Here is a 16441-nt window from a genome sequence, read left to right on the forward strand (position 1 = left end):
CATTCGCTCACAGTGTATGCTGAGTAAACAGCCCCAGCTAAGGTGAAATGAAGCATATTGCAAATGTGCACTTAGCAATGAGTGGAAACAGTGCGCACGTCGGTCGCTGCGTGTTCTGCCCACTGGATTGGATGAAGATTGCTAACAGACAAGTGGAAATTAATCAGGGATAGAGGTGAGAGTAAACTTTTAAGAGGAAGAGCTAAGATAATGAAACAGAGAAACAGACTGAAGGAAATGAAAACTCAACATGTACTAGAACAGTATTCCGCTCCCCTTTTTGCCCCTCCTACTTCTCTCAACCCTGTCATGACACTGAGTAATCAGAGACAGATGGTCATAAATCAGCCTTTTTATTAACACACTGCTGTCAATGAAATAACTATCCGTGAAATAAGCATCAGTTAATGTGCATCCTTAATCCACATAGAACATGACACCCACTTACTAATAGACATTGCAGACTGCCACGTGTAATAATTGCTGCTGTTCATGTATGGCAGGAGACTCATGACGGGAGAAGACATGTAGGCTATGGGGGAGGCGGGGACTGTAATAATTATGCCATGTGTGTTGGCAGTGGGTTCAGTTGCTTTGGAGCTAGATATCCCGTCATATTTGTGTGTTATCACATGATTTGGATGGTGCATTTACTTTTGTTTTGTTGCTCAGCTCTACCTCTTTACAGTTTACATGCATACACTGTAGATCATTCATTTATTGTGGCATCAGTCAAGGCGTTGAATTATTCATGAAACACTGTAGATTGTTTACAAATGAGCTTATTACCTGGTTATGAGAAGGCAAAATAGAAGCCCATGGTGGTTTCACATTCTCAGATATTATTGATAACAAGTAGTCATCATTATTTCACCTATTGGATTGTTGGTGACACAAGAAGGTGGAACAACGGAGTACCATCAAATGCTGAACAAGAAATATTCAACCATGTTTAAATTAAATCCTACAGCTGAACACTCTTTGAAAGGGTTACAGCAGTAGGATGGTTATGTGATATCCATCCATCCATCCATCTTCTCCCGCTTTTCCGTCAGGGTCGCGGAGGTAACAGCTCCAGCAGAGAGCCCCAAACTTTCCTTTCCCTGGCCACATCAACCAGCTCTGACTGGGGGATTCCAAGACGCTCCCAGGCCAGCGAAGAGATATAATCCCTCCAACTGGTCCTAGGTCTACCCCTCGGTCTCTTCCAAGCTGGACGTGCCTGGAACACCTCCCTAGGAAGGCGCTCAGGTGGCATCCTCACTAGGTGCCCGAACCACCTCAACTGGCTCCTTTCAACGCGAAGGAGCAGCGGTTCTACTCCGAGTCGCTCCCGGATGACTGAACTTCTCACCTTATCCCTAAGGGAGATGCCAGCCACCCTGCGGAGAAATCCCATTTCGGCCGCTTGTATCCGCGATCTCGTTCTTTCGGTCATGACCCATCCTTCATGACCATAGGTGAGGGTAGGAACGAAGATGGCCCGTTAGACAGAGAGCTTTGCCTTCTGGCTCAGCTCCCTTTTCGTCACAACGGTGCGGTAAAGCGACTGCAGTACCGCTCCCGCTGCTCTGATTCTCCGGCCCATCTCACGCTCCATTGTTCCCTCACTCGAGAACAAGACCCCGAGATACTTGAACTCCTTCACTTGGGGTAAGGCTTCATTCCCTACCTGGAGTGGACAGTCCATCGGTTTCCTGCTGAGAACCATGGCCTCAGATTTGGAGGTGCTGATCCTCATCCCAGCCGCTTCACACTCGGCCGCGAACCAATCCTGAAGGTCACAGACCGATGAAGCCATTATGTGATATTAGTACACAATTTATTATCAGAGCTTTAACAATAGTACTTTGATTTAATCTATCAAAATTATTTATCTGCTGTCATTGCACTCAATGTTTTTCCCAAATGTTATATAACATCCTTCTAATCGTGCTGTGAACGAGAGACCCATGTACCCTTATGAAATGTTAATGTTTTAAAGGCTTCTGTAGTTTGGAAGAGAAACTGGAAGTCTATCTCTTCCTCTTTCATGGTGGAATTCTCTCTGCACAGGCCTAGATTGAAGTCTGTGTTCTTTGCCGCCAGGTTTTTTCTGTGAGTTATGTAAAATGTAAGATGCTTGAGGGCAGATGTTTCCTGTTAAAATATTCAGAAACTTGGTGGTCATTACCTATGTCTGTGCTATGTTTTTGGGACCTGTAATGTCATGCTCCAGTAAGTTTGAACGAAAAATGACGTAAACACCAGATGTATGTGCACATACAGGAGAAATAAAGAACACAAGTGAGTCCTCAAGGAACTTTCATATCCTCTCTTCACACTCATACTTCAATATTTCGCTGTCTGTGTGTTTTGGTGCGTGTGTGTTAGAAGGAGAAATCGGTAGGACACTTGTCCCTGGTGGGTTGTGAAAAAGCTCTAGGGCTGCTGCTCTGACAGGTGAGACTATCAGCTCTGCACAGCTCTCTGACCACATATTCAGGACAAGGACACAACTTCTGCTGCCTACTTCAATTCAGTGTCACTTGGCCCGTTATAGCTGGTGTCATCTGTCAATCACAGCAGAGTATTGTATTGTCCAGTGCACAGGCCAAGGGTACAGTCAGCTGTGGTGATAATTAACCCTGCAGAAGACCTTTGAGTCATAAAGCAGGGGTCAGCACACCCCAGTGTAATATTAGTATCAGGAAAGAATTTTCCTCCATGAGGAGCGGTGCAGTTAAAGTGACATACTGTAGTGATGGCAACAGTGGTGGACTTAAGGGGACTGTTCTCCATTCCTCCTCATAGGGAGGGTCAACGTTGTTTGTTGGGGGTGTAGAAAAATACGGCTCATGATCAAGAAATTAAAATCCACATACATTTGACTTTCGTTTTGATCAAGGAACAGTCCAAAAGCAGTCCTTTATAAGCAGCTGGCATTAGTTCTATCATTTTATATAATACAAGTCTTTATGATGGCCACATTTTAAGAATAGCCAAAGACTGTCCTGCATTACATTAGTATCAGGGGGGAAAAACTGTTTTTTACTAAGGCATCCTCATATCACTGCAAGGATATGATATTGACCGTCCTGGTAGTCAGTTTGTGGCCTGTCAGTATAAAATACGTGGTCTCACTTCTACAAGTTTACACTGCTGGCAGAGTGATTACTAAAGGACTGATTGAATCATTTAAAAATAGAAACAGGCAACCTTTCAATGGTGTGTTTTTAGCTCATTGTTTGGTCAAGACTCTCATCAGCATGTGTTTCAGATAATCCCACTTTTACTTTTCAAACAGCAGAAAGACAATGCAAGCAACCAGCTGTGGAAGATAGCATTACATGATTTTGTGAACTACTCTAAGGTCAAAAATGTTCATAATCTTTTTATTTTCTGGGTTCCTTTTGAGTAGAATTACTATAAACTATACAGAATAATGCAAACAAACCTTATAATGAAAACCATGTGGCATCTTACACAGTGCCCAAAGTCTTGTTTTACACGGTTAATTTCTAGGTGAAGAGATAGTTCTCAACCCACCTAATTCACTCCACAAACAAGTACCAATTGGATGACAGAGTTTCAGAATTGTGGTGCCAATTTTCCAGTTACGTATTGAGTCTTTAATAGGCTGCAGTGCTTTGTCCCCGTGCTATATTGGGCCATCAGTGGCTCTCTGTGGTTTTGCATGATTAGAAAAGTTGTGCCGTTACATTAGCGGCTGGTAGCTCCTTCTAATCCCATTTTCTTTGTGGTCACAAACAGGGTGCCAGCAGAGCCTCTCATTTAAAGGAACAGGGAATCCATGCTTTATACGAACCAGCCCTAATTCAATTGACATTGCTGGCTGGCTCTAATGGATTTTACCTGGTGGGCCTGCAAATTGAATACTTTAAGGAATATCAACTCCTTCTGAGTATTTGAAGAGAAAAGGTGCAATTTTCATTTTGTGAGCTTTCTCTAACGAGGCAGTGGCATTCAGGAGATTATAATCTATCTCTCGAGTTCAATTTGATTCTTCTTCAGCAAAGCATTGTCCCTCTTGCCTGTGGTTTGGGCTTTTATCTCCCTCAAGCCATTTGATGTTCTTACCCACTGCTTTTCGTTTCTGGAAAACAGACTCACACACTCTCTGACACTCACATTGAACCACATACACATAGTTACATCCTTTTGTACACCTCAGCCCCCCGCGACTCCAGTCTTGTCTTTCTGTGATAAGTCAAACCCTTTGCTGTGTCATTTCATTGAGCTTTGGAGATTGTTATTGTTTTATCTCGACGTGTTGATCTCCGTGCGAGGTGGACGCCCATCTTTCCCCTGCTCTCTCTGCAAAGGTCAGTGAGCTGCGGATGAAGTTGTGTCGATCAGATGAGTGCTGCAGACTGACAGCTAATTTTCATCAAAGCAATTGTGGCAGAGGGGAGAGATTCCGGACGCCCGGGGGGGCTGTTGCTTCTCTGAGGATGCTCCACTACTTATCAGGCTTACTGACTCGCTGTGTGTAGACATGGTCTTGCAGTCTGCTCAGATTTACTAGTACTATGCAAAGTTGCAATTCACTTGTAACATCAGTTTATAAGAATATATAGAATGCTTATTTGTATCGTGAATTCTTGTTTCAATTTCTATGTGTATATTTGAGTGATTTTATATATACTATATAGTGTTATGAAAATAAGCTTTGGACTCAGGAAAGCCATTTTTCTTGTTGAAGTATCTTGCAGAACATTGAAACGTAAGGCTTCTTTTTAAAACTGATTGTAACAAATAGTGACCTCTGGTCTTGCTCTGATATAATAACAAGAAAATAATGCTAAGTACTGTATGTGTACTTCTGAAGTCAGGGATGTCAATTATTTGGTATTTTTTGAAGGCAACATTAGGACAAAGGCGAGAGTTATATTTTATTGTTCTAAAACATGAGCACATATATATATATATATATATATATATATTTACCCAAGCACTTGGCCGTCTTTCTTTTATTGGTGGCTCTTTTTTTTTATGATAGAAAATGTTTTGTCAACAACACAGTGCTCTAACACTTTTCAGCCTCTTATGATCTGCAAACGCCAGCCAATTGTTTTGCCCTCTTTCCTCTCCTCTTCCCCGCTGCCAGTTTGCTAAACATGGTTTGCATTGATTTATTCTCCTCCACCAATTAAAAGCAATTTTGTGAGCATTAGAGTAAGCCATGCCGGGAGCAGTTTAATGGGGCAGGCTGTTCACTACCTCATCGGGTGTGTGCGTGTGTTTTCTGCTTGTACGTGTGAACTCATGGATGCCATGGTTTGACTTATTTCACTCTTTGAATGTGTCTGCATGAGCGTACGTGTGTTCAAATGTGTGCCTTTTCATTCATGTTTAGGTATACATGAGCAGATGGGTGCTGGTGTGTATTACAGAATCCCCGCATGTGCAGGGCATTAGCGCTCTGTTGGCAGGCTAAATCCTCATGTTGTGGAAGTGGTGTCAGTCGCCTCTGCCACGACACAAAGCTTATCTTTTACCAACTCCCGTTCCTCTTTGGAAAAGGAGAGACAAGGGGGCGGGATGGGGGTTGAGAGGATGTGTCCAAGAAGACAGGAAGCACCAGGCTGGTGTGAATAACCCTGGGCTCTGGAGAAAATGTAAGAAGCCAAACACTGTGCTGTGTTATCCCTGAAGGACCCAGTTCCCTCTGCGTATACCCTGTCATCCCTAACCTGACAGAACTCTGATGGCCTTGCATCAGTGTGTCGGTGCAGACAGGTCTCTATGTGTCAGTACCCATCACCTGTAATAAAACAACCATCGACCTTCTTAATGGACACCCACCTTATGCATTGGTATGCTACAGGTGGAATACTGAATGGTTTCTGGTTTCATTGGGTGAGCAAGTTTCAATTACTGTGACTTCAGGCAAAACTCCATGAATGGAATGGCATTCTTTCCACCAACTTTTGTCCTTCATAATGGTCTTTCATGATGTATTTGTGAAATGTATTTCTGTTTAAATATTTAAATTCACTGCTCAGTTGCCTGTTCGTTTCTAATGTGTTCTCGTCATACTTGAAGGAAGAGTAACAGCATAGGGAAGGCAGAGAAGGCAAGGAGGAACAGAGAGAGCAGGAGGTGAGTGTAGTTGAATCGAACTTGTCCACAGAACTTACTACTCAGCTTTGCGGTGGCAGCGGTTTGGGGAAATTTATGAATATTGAATGAGCTACAAGGATCGTGCCGGTCTGGGCCAAAATGCCAGGGCGGATTTTTCTGTCACTGTACAGCCCTTCCTACTTCGCAAAATGCCTTTAAATGGCTTTCATCTTTTACTTAGCACCGATATGTCGAAAACACTTCTATGATTTGAGATGGAAATATGATTCACCTAAAGATGAACTTTACTGCACCTGAACATTTTGGCTCTCAGCATTGACATAATGGATCCAACACACCAGATAAAATCAAAGATAAGACATCAATTTGTGAGCAGCGGAGCCAGAGCCTTCAATAGTTTCCCATTTACTAACCATTTCCTTGGGGCATGCAACTATTTATTCCCTCAGTTTTCTCAAAACTGGAAATGATGGAAATGGAAAGCAACAACAGAGGAAAATATTAAAAAACAAGTGTGCGGGTAATCTCTATCGCCAACGGCGACGTTGTGACATTATCTCTTCGTCACAGCTTAGCAGAGTCCTGCTACTACGAGTTTCTGCATTTACTTGAGGGTTTGTGTACATACATGTGCAATTCATACATGCATTAGTATATATGCATGGGTGGACATTTACATTTGTGTGTGTGTCTGGTATACTGGCAGATGTTCCTTTGCCTGGCCTGTTTGAACTCGATGTTTTTCTCAAAATAAAAAGGGATAATGTTTATGCACACACACACACACACACACACACACACACACACACACACACACACACACACACACACACACACACACACACACACACACACACACACACACACACACACACACACACACACACACACACACACACACACACATTCATCTGCAGATTAGCCTGCAGCTGCCTGCTTGCCCCAAAGCAGGAAAGGGTGGAAATACTCACTTTGCAGCAGCCTTTGTTGAGCCCCACTACCTGCTCACTCTAGATCAGCTCCTCTCAAATACGATTCAATATCCTCCAACAAGGGATGCTGCTGTAATTTAAAGGCTAGCAAAACCTATTCACAGAACAAACCAACTGCAGTCAGTCATGTTGCATTAATAAAAAGAGAAATGATTGAATGGTTTGACTGACAAACATTTTATCAGATGAAATGGGAAAGGGAAGCTGTGCAAATATTCTAGACGTCTTAAATTATCTCCCATCCTTATATTATTGACTGTTTCTATTTTCATTTGCCGCTTATTTTCCCCAGTTCTTCTTCTCCTACTGTGCTCTTGAATGTCGTGGGAATCCAATTAGGTGGACACATTCTTCGATCACAAATCTGCACGCCATGATAGCAATCATATGAATTCTTCAAATAGGATTTTGAAGAATTGCTCACACCGTGTCTACACAAAAGGCAGAGTAACTGGCAAACAGATCTCCATACAAAATGTGTTTCCTCTCACTTTTATGACCATTCAGCATAACAATGGGTACTTTTGTAATCTCTGCTGTGTGATTCAGAAATAAAAAGCCAATAAAATGTGCTCATGGCATGTGGGGGAGTGACTGCTCATAGGTAGATCCTTTTGCCAACACTTACTGTCGTGGCTCTTCCATTGAAACATGAGCACAGGGAACATAATTGTCTATATATTGAATATTTAAGACACATTTTACAATCACTTCTGGCAGGCTGTGACATTTCCTTAAACTTTCCTGCTATACAAATATGCTGTAATAAATGCCCATGTTTACATGGATATAGGTTGGGAATTAGTAATGGTGCTTACCATTAATGTGGACTCAAGGTCGCAAGATACCTGACCATGCTGATAGCCTGATTGAGGGACTCGAAAAAATGTTGTGTAACGATTTAAAGTGTTGAAAAACTGAGACCCTAAGTCTAACAGCGATCATTTTGATATGTTGTCATATAATGTACTTGTTTTCTTTCTCTGTTGAATGGTCGATGATCAGCACCACACATTGATTCGAGGAACTGCAGATTGCAAAGTCATGCTCTGTGCCTGCAAACACTGAATCAGGCATCTAGACCTTCACTAACCTGATTTTTCTGTCTCACTGTTTTCTTTCAACCTAAACTGCTACCTTGAATTTATCTCACTTACAGTTTTCACTTTTTAAAAAAAGTAAAAAAGAAACTATAAACTGTATACTGCCAATCCTAACTAAAATGGGTTTTTGACCTCTTTCGAAGACTCCCTGCATCTATTAAGCTTTTAGCCAACCGCTATAGACAGCTTTCAAAACACAAAAATGTACTGCTGTGTGTGTTTGAACATACAGTGGGGCAAAAAAGTATTTAGTCAGCCACCAATTGTGCAAGTTCTCCCATTTAAAAAGATGAGAGAGGCCTGTAATTTTTATCATAGGTATACCTCAACTATGAGAGACAGAATGAGAAAAAAAAATCCAGAAAATCACATTGTAGGATTTTTAAAGAATTTATTTCAAATGATTGTGAAAAATAAGTATTTGGTCAATAACAAAAGTTCATCTCAATACTTTGTTATATACCCTTTGTTGGCAATGACAGAGGTCAAACGTTTTCTGTAAGTCTTCACAAGGTTTTCACACACTGTTGCTGGTATTTTGGCCCATTCCTCCATGCAGATCTCCTCTAAAGCAGTGATGTTTTGGGGCTGTCGCTGGGCAACACGGACTTTCAACTCCCTCCAAAGATTTTCTATGGGGTTGAGATCTGGAGACTGGCTAGGCCACTCCAGGACCTTGAAATGCTTCTTACGAAGCCACTCCTTCGTTGCCCTGGCGGTGTGTTTGGGATCATTGTCATGCTGAAAGACCCAGCCACGCTTCATCTTCAGTGCCCTTGCTGATGGAAGGAGGTTTTCACTCAAAATCTCACGATACATGGCCCCATTCATTCTTTCCTTTACACGGATCAGTCATCCTGGTCCCTTTGCAGAAAAACAGCCCCAAAACATGATGTTTCCACCCCCATGCTTCACAGTAGGTATGGTGTTCTTTGGATGCAACTCTGCATTCTTTCTCCTCCAAACACGACGAGTTGAGTTTTTACCAAAAAGTTCTATTTTGGTTTCATCTGACCATATGACATTCTCCCAATCCTCTTCTGGATCATCCAAATGCCCTCTAGCAAACTTCAGACGGGCCTGGACATGTACTGGCTTAAGCAGGGGGACACGTCTGGAACTGCAGGATTTAAGTCCCTGGCGGCGTAGTGTGTTACTGATGGTAGCCTCTGTTACTTTGGTCCCAGCTCTCTGCAGGTCATTCACTAGGTCCCCCCGTGTGGTTCTGGGATTTTTGCTCACCGTTCTTGTGATCATTTTGACCCCACGGGGTGAGATCTTGCGTGGAGCCCCAGATCGAGGGAGATTAGCAGTGGTCTTGTATGTCTTCCATTTTCTAATAATTGCTCCCACAGTTGATTTCTTCACACCAAGCTGCTTACCTATTGCAGATTCAGTTTTCCCAGCCTGGTGCAGGTCTACAATTTTGTCTCTGGTCTCCTTTGACAGCTCTTTGGTCTTGGCCATAGTGGAGTTTGGAGTATGACTGTTTGAGGTTGTGGACAGGTGTCTTTTATACTGATAACGAGTTCAAAAAGGTGCCATTAATACAGGTAACGAGTGGAGGACAGAGGAGCCTCTTAAAGAAGAAGTTACAGGTCTGTGAGAGCCAGAAATCTTGCTTGTTTGTAGGTGACCAAATACTTATTTTACCGAGGAATTTACCAATTAATTCATTAAAAATCCTACAATGTGATTTCCTGGATTTTTTTTTCTCATTCTGTCTCTCATAGTTGAGGTATACCTATGATAAACAGGCCTCTCTCATCTTTTTAAATGGGAGAACTTGCACAATTGGTGGCTGACTAAATACTTTTTTGCCCCACTGTATATGCATTGGTTGCTCGAGGCTCCTAGTCAGTCTGTTAGCTTGCCAGTATTAATACAGACAGATTCCCATCACCTGCTACAGTGGGAGGGGAAATAAAATCAAAATATACAATGTTGAGTTCTTCCCATCGAGCCAACATGTAAAATATTTTTGGTTGGTAAATGAATGCTGTCAGTTAGCCTTATGAATGCAGGTTAGCTAGCTGCTGTGGTGTTATGGGCACAGCATTGATGTGGATTTGATGACAGAACAATTATGCCCTGCTAGTATCTCCCTTACGTCTCAGTTCCAATGGGGATCTTTAGTGAGAGTCAACAACCATGCTATCGTCTCTCTCAATATAAACACAGCAATGCTAACATCAGCATGCTAAAGTGCTCAAAGTGACAATGCTAACATATGGATGCTAACCAGGCAAAACGTTTGAGGTTTAACCTCGGAGGGGTGCAATCTGCCTCATTCAAAGCACATGGCCCAGCCATCTGCAACACTGCTGACTCCAATGCTAACTTTCTTGCTAATGCTTTTTCTTGTGATCTTTACGATGGGACACGGGCATCTATCATATAATGCCTCAATCCCTTTTTAATCAGCTCTGGTTTCTTGACATATTCAGTACCTCACATTCGGATAGACACGGCTGTGCAGTTGGTAAAACAAAACGCAAGCTGTCCTGAATCAGAGTCACTGTTACCAAAGTCATTAGGACATTGTCTAAGCAAGAATGTCTGTTTATGCGATTTTGTGCCAGCCCAAATAGTAAATACCCAAACATCACAGTATCACAGGCCAACTTAAATACATTCTTAAATGTTCAAAAAGTATGAAGTAGGTCATTTGGATCCATTTGGTTGGCATTAGGCCTATGTAAATCTCTGACAACACTGCCCTTTTTAGAGCTTTGCAGCCAACAGCTACCTAACTAACATACAACAATCAGCAAGCATAGCAGCTGAATTTGACCCAATAGCTAAGCGAATAGATCTGTGGGTTAAGTGAATTAAAAATAACACAATATATGACGACAGGACCCCCTGCATACATTCTCAGGCACAGACACAAAATCAGTAGAAAAGCATTGAAAATACTTTGCAAAAGTTTCTGTTTCCTCTTGTTCATTTCTGAAATAATATAAGTCTGTTGTGATGTGTCGCTCTGGAATTGGAGTGTGGGTGTTTGGCTTGATTTATCTTTTGTTTGCCACTGTGTATGGGTGTGTGTGTGTTCGTTACAGTGTCTTCTCTTGCGGCATTTATGGTCTGTGTAGCAGCAGACTTGTAGATGAGTGTGGTGCTTTACACTGTTCCATTAGCAGTCAACCACAAACCATCACAAAGTACTGTCCTGCTGTCTCTATGCCATTCGCTCCCACTGCAGCTTCTCTCTTTTCCCCTGTTCCCCACTGAGCTGTTGTATTCTCTGCACACTGTTTATGTAGGCGGAATAGCACAATAAAATGAGAATAACTTCCTCTGGGAGCTCCTGATTGTTGATGCATATCGTCCTCAGAGGAGTCGGTAGAGAAAATGGTCAGAATAGGTCACCAAACCCTGTGATGCATGTGAGCCAGGAGCCGCCCAACAAAGCCAGATGGAAGCAGGCCACGCAGAGGTAACTACAGTGCAGCCAGGGTCGCGGGATATGAAGCACTGGTTGGGGACTCCCATTGTCGTCCAGCCTCAACCTTATTGGATTTCCCCCGGACATTTTTATTCCTTTCACTGCCCCGCTGAGAAGTATCTCTCCTACTTATCTCATCACTATTTATTAAGGGAGCCCCCGAGGAGTCCAAGCATACAATCACATTGAGGGTCGCTGGTCGGTAGAGAGAAAGTAGAAAGCCAAAGTTGAAGAAAAGAAAAAATAGAAGAATAAAATATTCAGTATTTGCAGCATGATTTTTCTTCCGTTTTCTCCAAGAAAGGGCAGTGATGACACGGCTTAACAATCCAGACTGCTCACTGATTGCCTCTGTACTACTTCCATCACTTCTCTTTGTTCAGTGCCGTTTTGCTTGGACCATGGTTCTGATGAATACTCATCCAGTTCTCTTAAGATTTCTTACAGTTTTGAGGAGTTGCATCTAGTCTGACTTTAAACACTCTTGCCTTTTTACACTGTTCCCCTTTCTTCAGTTTGTGGGTATGTATCTTTACATTCTCTTTAGTTGTGTAATACTTGATCTCTGCCTCCCCTTGAAATCTCTATTTTATTTTGTTCTGAGATGCAACACAACAAAGTAATACAGTTTAGTTGTGTTAAATATATACAAAAATAAAGTTAGATCAAAGAAAACATACAGAGATACAGCTACTTGAAGCCTTAATGAGAAATGTTCTACTGTGTATAATGCTTATTATTATATTAGCCATACTAGTGGCACGGCTTGTAGTATGTCTTGTTGTTCTTCGGACGTTCGTGATAATTTGGCTTTTCCTGCAGCATCTTCCAACAACAGGTTGACATTTTTGTTTACTAGTATCTTGACATCCACCACTGTTTTTAACTCAAGTGGATCCTTCACTAAAGTAGTAGTTAAAAGTCTTAAATTGAACATTTAAAAACAAATGTGTAGTATTAGTGGCACTGAATACATACAGTATCAAAAGTAAAAGAACACAATATGCCAAATAAATGGATTCCAAGTGTTATATTTATAATATGTTTATTATAGGAATTGTATTCCTGATTTATCGTCGCCTCAGTAGCATCTGAATGTAGGTGAGGTATAGGTTATTTTAATACTTGTATACACTGTTATGTAATTTGACCTATATAAATGCACAGTTTTTTTCTCTGATAAATAAAATGTAAATTTGGAAATGAACAAGAGCTATCAGTTAAATGCAAAAAGCAAAGTATTTGCCTCCAAAATCAAGTAAAATTGTAAAGTAGCATAAAATGGAAATACTTAGGCGAAGGAAAAGTACATCAAACTTGTACTTATATACAGTAACTGAGTATATTCCATAATTGGTTTCTGATCGATACGAGGATTGCTATATTTTGAGACGCTGGTCCTTTTGAAGGCAGATATTCCATGGCTGAGGATACTATGTACAGAATCAATAATATTGGATGACTGTTTTTTAACCTGCAGGTGACTCATTCGTTGGCTGCTTACAAGGTCAAATTGACCATTAAGTCAATAAAAGACACTTCGACCACACTCTGGGTATACAGTCTGTGGAGTAACGACTGCTACCCTCTGAGACTCAACTGTGTTTAAAACATTCTGAAGCCTCACTGGAAAGCACTGATAGACATCCGGATCACTGAAGTGTAAAGAAACCAGACACAAGCCTCTGCTGCTCCCGTTGGGACCCGGGGAGGACTGCATGAGCTCTTTGTGTTACAGTTGTATGCTCACTGCCACCAAGGTCCTCCTCAGCACTCTCTTTGACTCTGTTTTGAACAGTGGGTCTACCATTTAGTTGGGGAGAAAAATTCACCCATGGATTGACGACGTTAGCTTTTGTATTGTGTCCAGAGTATTTCAGATGATGTAGGCCAGGATATTTTTATTTGGTGTGACCACCTCTCCTTGACTGTGACCAGCCAAATAAGACAATATGTAGTCCTGCTTTTATATTATGGTTACCAAGAATGTTTCATGATTAATAAATATATTTATTTAATGGAATAAAAATAAGGCCTTCTAGCAAACACTTTATATTGCATGTAAATTATATGTTGATGTGCTTTTGATCTTTTTGGGGAAAAGTGAAGTTGTTAATTCAAACAATATAGATGAACAGAACAACAAAAAGGGATAATATTAGAACACAAAGCCACCGTGTTGACACAGTAATGTGAAATAAAATGTAAATAGAACAAAACAAATCAAGACTTAAAGAAACTCCTCCAAACAGAAGATATTTTTTCATATATACTATTGGATGTGGTTTGCTTACTCTTTATTCAATGGCATTTCCAGACTGGTAAATATCTGTTTGATATTTGACAAACACTCCTTTTTGCCAAACTTGTGGTCACAGAGCGCTCCTCAGGACACAACTATAAACAATGTTTAAATGTCACTAAACCTGTAGCTTTTAAACTATCCTCCTCTGATCAGAAGCATTAAACCATATTTATCACACCTCTGGTTGCAGCATCACTCTTTGCACACACATGCGGCTCACACACACAATCCCCTGTTTTCTGTGATGGTGCTTGGTTTAAGGTGTGCTTTCATTCATAAGCACAATATTTGTTGGTGTTGTCAAGTGAAACGGTAACCTCACAGTTTAAGTTACAGGAAATGTAAAAGAAGGCAATAGGATTTGTTGGGGTCCAACGTTTAGCCTCAGCCAAGTATATCAGTGAGGACTCTATGATTGACAAATCTGACACAGATGTCATCTCAAAGACAAAAATATTGTAGTCCGATCAATAAGACTTTACATGTGATGTCGTGGCCAAATCTATGAATTTCGAAAGGCTTTCATTCACAACAGAGAGGGAAGCAGCTGGCAAAAATACTCCAAATCATATTGGTAAGACTGCAACACTAAAGAAGATTACACAGATGCACATATGTAGTATGCACACTTAAGCACATGCACAATCAGATCGACCCTTGTGTGTAGTGTTTATCTTTATTCCTATAGAGAGGGAAAGCATACCATCTGTCATAATACCCATTTTCACTTCGTATAGAATCCCCATCACGACATGACATTACATCAAAGAAAGTAGCCTGACTCGAGACGCCAGATATATTCATTGGCAAACAGACAGGCAATCCCATAGTGCACGTTAAAGTGCAGCAACAAATTCAAGATGAAAGCAAAGTCCTTTCTTTGGTCCCATCTGCCAACCTGGTATGGATTAGATAGTGGAAGTGATTAGGCACTCTTTATAATTTAGTCTTGAATAGATCAATCCTTAAACTTGGACGTCACCCATATGAAATTACATTTCACATGTTATGTAAAAATAGTCTTAATCTTTTTTTATGACACCACTTTCACCCTGAGATCACTCTGTGGATATACCTTACAATATGGGTTCTGGGTTTGAGGTTTTTCCATTTCCATTTTTTTTTCTTTCCTTTGTAGGCCGCTGAGCCAAGGACAGTGACGCTTGCCACAGTCAAAGAAACCTTTTCATAATGTCCTTTTCAGACTGTGAGCGTGTTAATCTATTACTGAGGGAGGTAAGGGAGTAAGAGGAGACGCATAATGGAATGGACACATCCATCTTATACAAAACCATAACTTTAAAGTTAACACATTCAACACTGATGGTTGATCCCACAGTGTCAGGGGGTGTTACTTTTTGATTAGTTCATTTAGCTTTAAGCTCTGTTTGGAGTCACACGGATGTACAAACAACACTTATCAGACTGCAAATTGCTGCGTTTTGATTATCAGATTGACCGGTGAACACAAGATAACACATGTGTTTAAAACAACCAGTTGTCATCTGGGGAGCAAAAACAGTATGATCAAAACCAAGATAACAGCTGGGACATCTTCAGAAGACAAGGCAGTGCAGGGAACCATCTGGATAATGAATTTCTAGACAGTGACCAAAAAAAAACGTAATTGTCTTTCTGTGCGCAGCTGCCATGCATCCATATCCAATGACAAACGGAAATGAAGAACTTCTTGGTAAAAGAAGTAGAATCTCTCAGCCTTATGCATCCATAAACATGTCTTTTCTCTCTCCACAGGGTGAAGTTGAAAGAAGGAGTGACGTTTCTTGGGGCTCGTCCCAGCAATCCCACTCAGTGGATAGTGAGCCAGGATGTGAGGAGCGAAGGCCACCGAGTGGTGACTCTTCACTGCCGCAGGAAGGAGTCCGGCTACGATCAGCAAAGGTTAGCACATAAATGACTTCGCTTTAAAGAAATACTCCCAGCAAATATGTTCCATTGGTAACTTCGGGAGCGTGGCTAAACATACTGGTGACTTCTTATAAAGTTGATATAGCAAAAATGCTATCAAACAGGTGGTCACATTGTTGATATGTAACACATCAATTATTTCAGCCTCAATTTGTATATCTGGAAAAAAATACAAGTGAAATGTGACAAATACTTTTAATCTCATGTCCTTATTTTTAGTTGCATTAAGTCTCCCATATCTTTGTATTTAGTTGAAACAGCATAAGTCTTTCCCTAATATAGTTTTTACATTTATAAAAGAAAAATATACATTTAATAACATAACTATGAAGCGCTTGAGTGGACTTTACAGCTTTTCTCATTCTCTTTTGATACTCATCCATTGAGCCAACCTAATCACTTTGACTGTGCGGTTCAAGCTCCTATAACTTTTGTTTCTCACAGTTAACATAATTTCAGAAATTGCTTTGGCTCATCATTTACATTTTACTAAAGATACACTAAAAAATGTACAGTGCAAATCATGTTCTCTCTCCGCCTGAAATGTAACACTTGACTGTCCATGAAGCCCATG

General features: G+C 41.1%; 1 protein-coding gene across 1 annotated transcript in view; it reads left to right on the plus strand.

The window, feature by feature from the left end:
• The window catches only part of si:dkeyp-14d3.1 (transmembrane protein 132C), a 93629-nt gene that overhangs the window by 20837 nt on the left and 56351 nt on the right, over nt 1-16441 (plus strand). Inside the window, exon 3 of the mRNA XM_063897485.1 lies at nt 15694-15840. Within this exon, the coding sequence (XP_063753555.1) occupies nt 15694-15840 (147 nt within the window). The remainder of the gene's footprint in view (nt 1-15693; nt 15841-16441) is intronic.

This window comes from Eleginops maclovinus, chromosome 12 (genome assembly GCF_036324505.1).
Source record: "Eleginops maclovinus isolate JMC-PN-2008 ecotype Puerto Natales chromosome 12, JC_Emac_rtc_rv5, whole genome shotgun sequence".
NCBI lineage: Eukaryota > Metazoa > Chordata > Actinopteri > Perciformes > Eleginopidae > Eleginops > Eleginops maclovinus.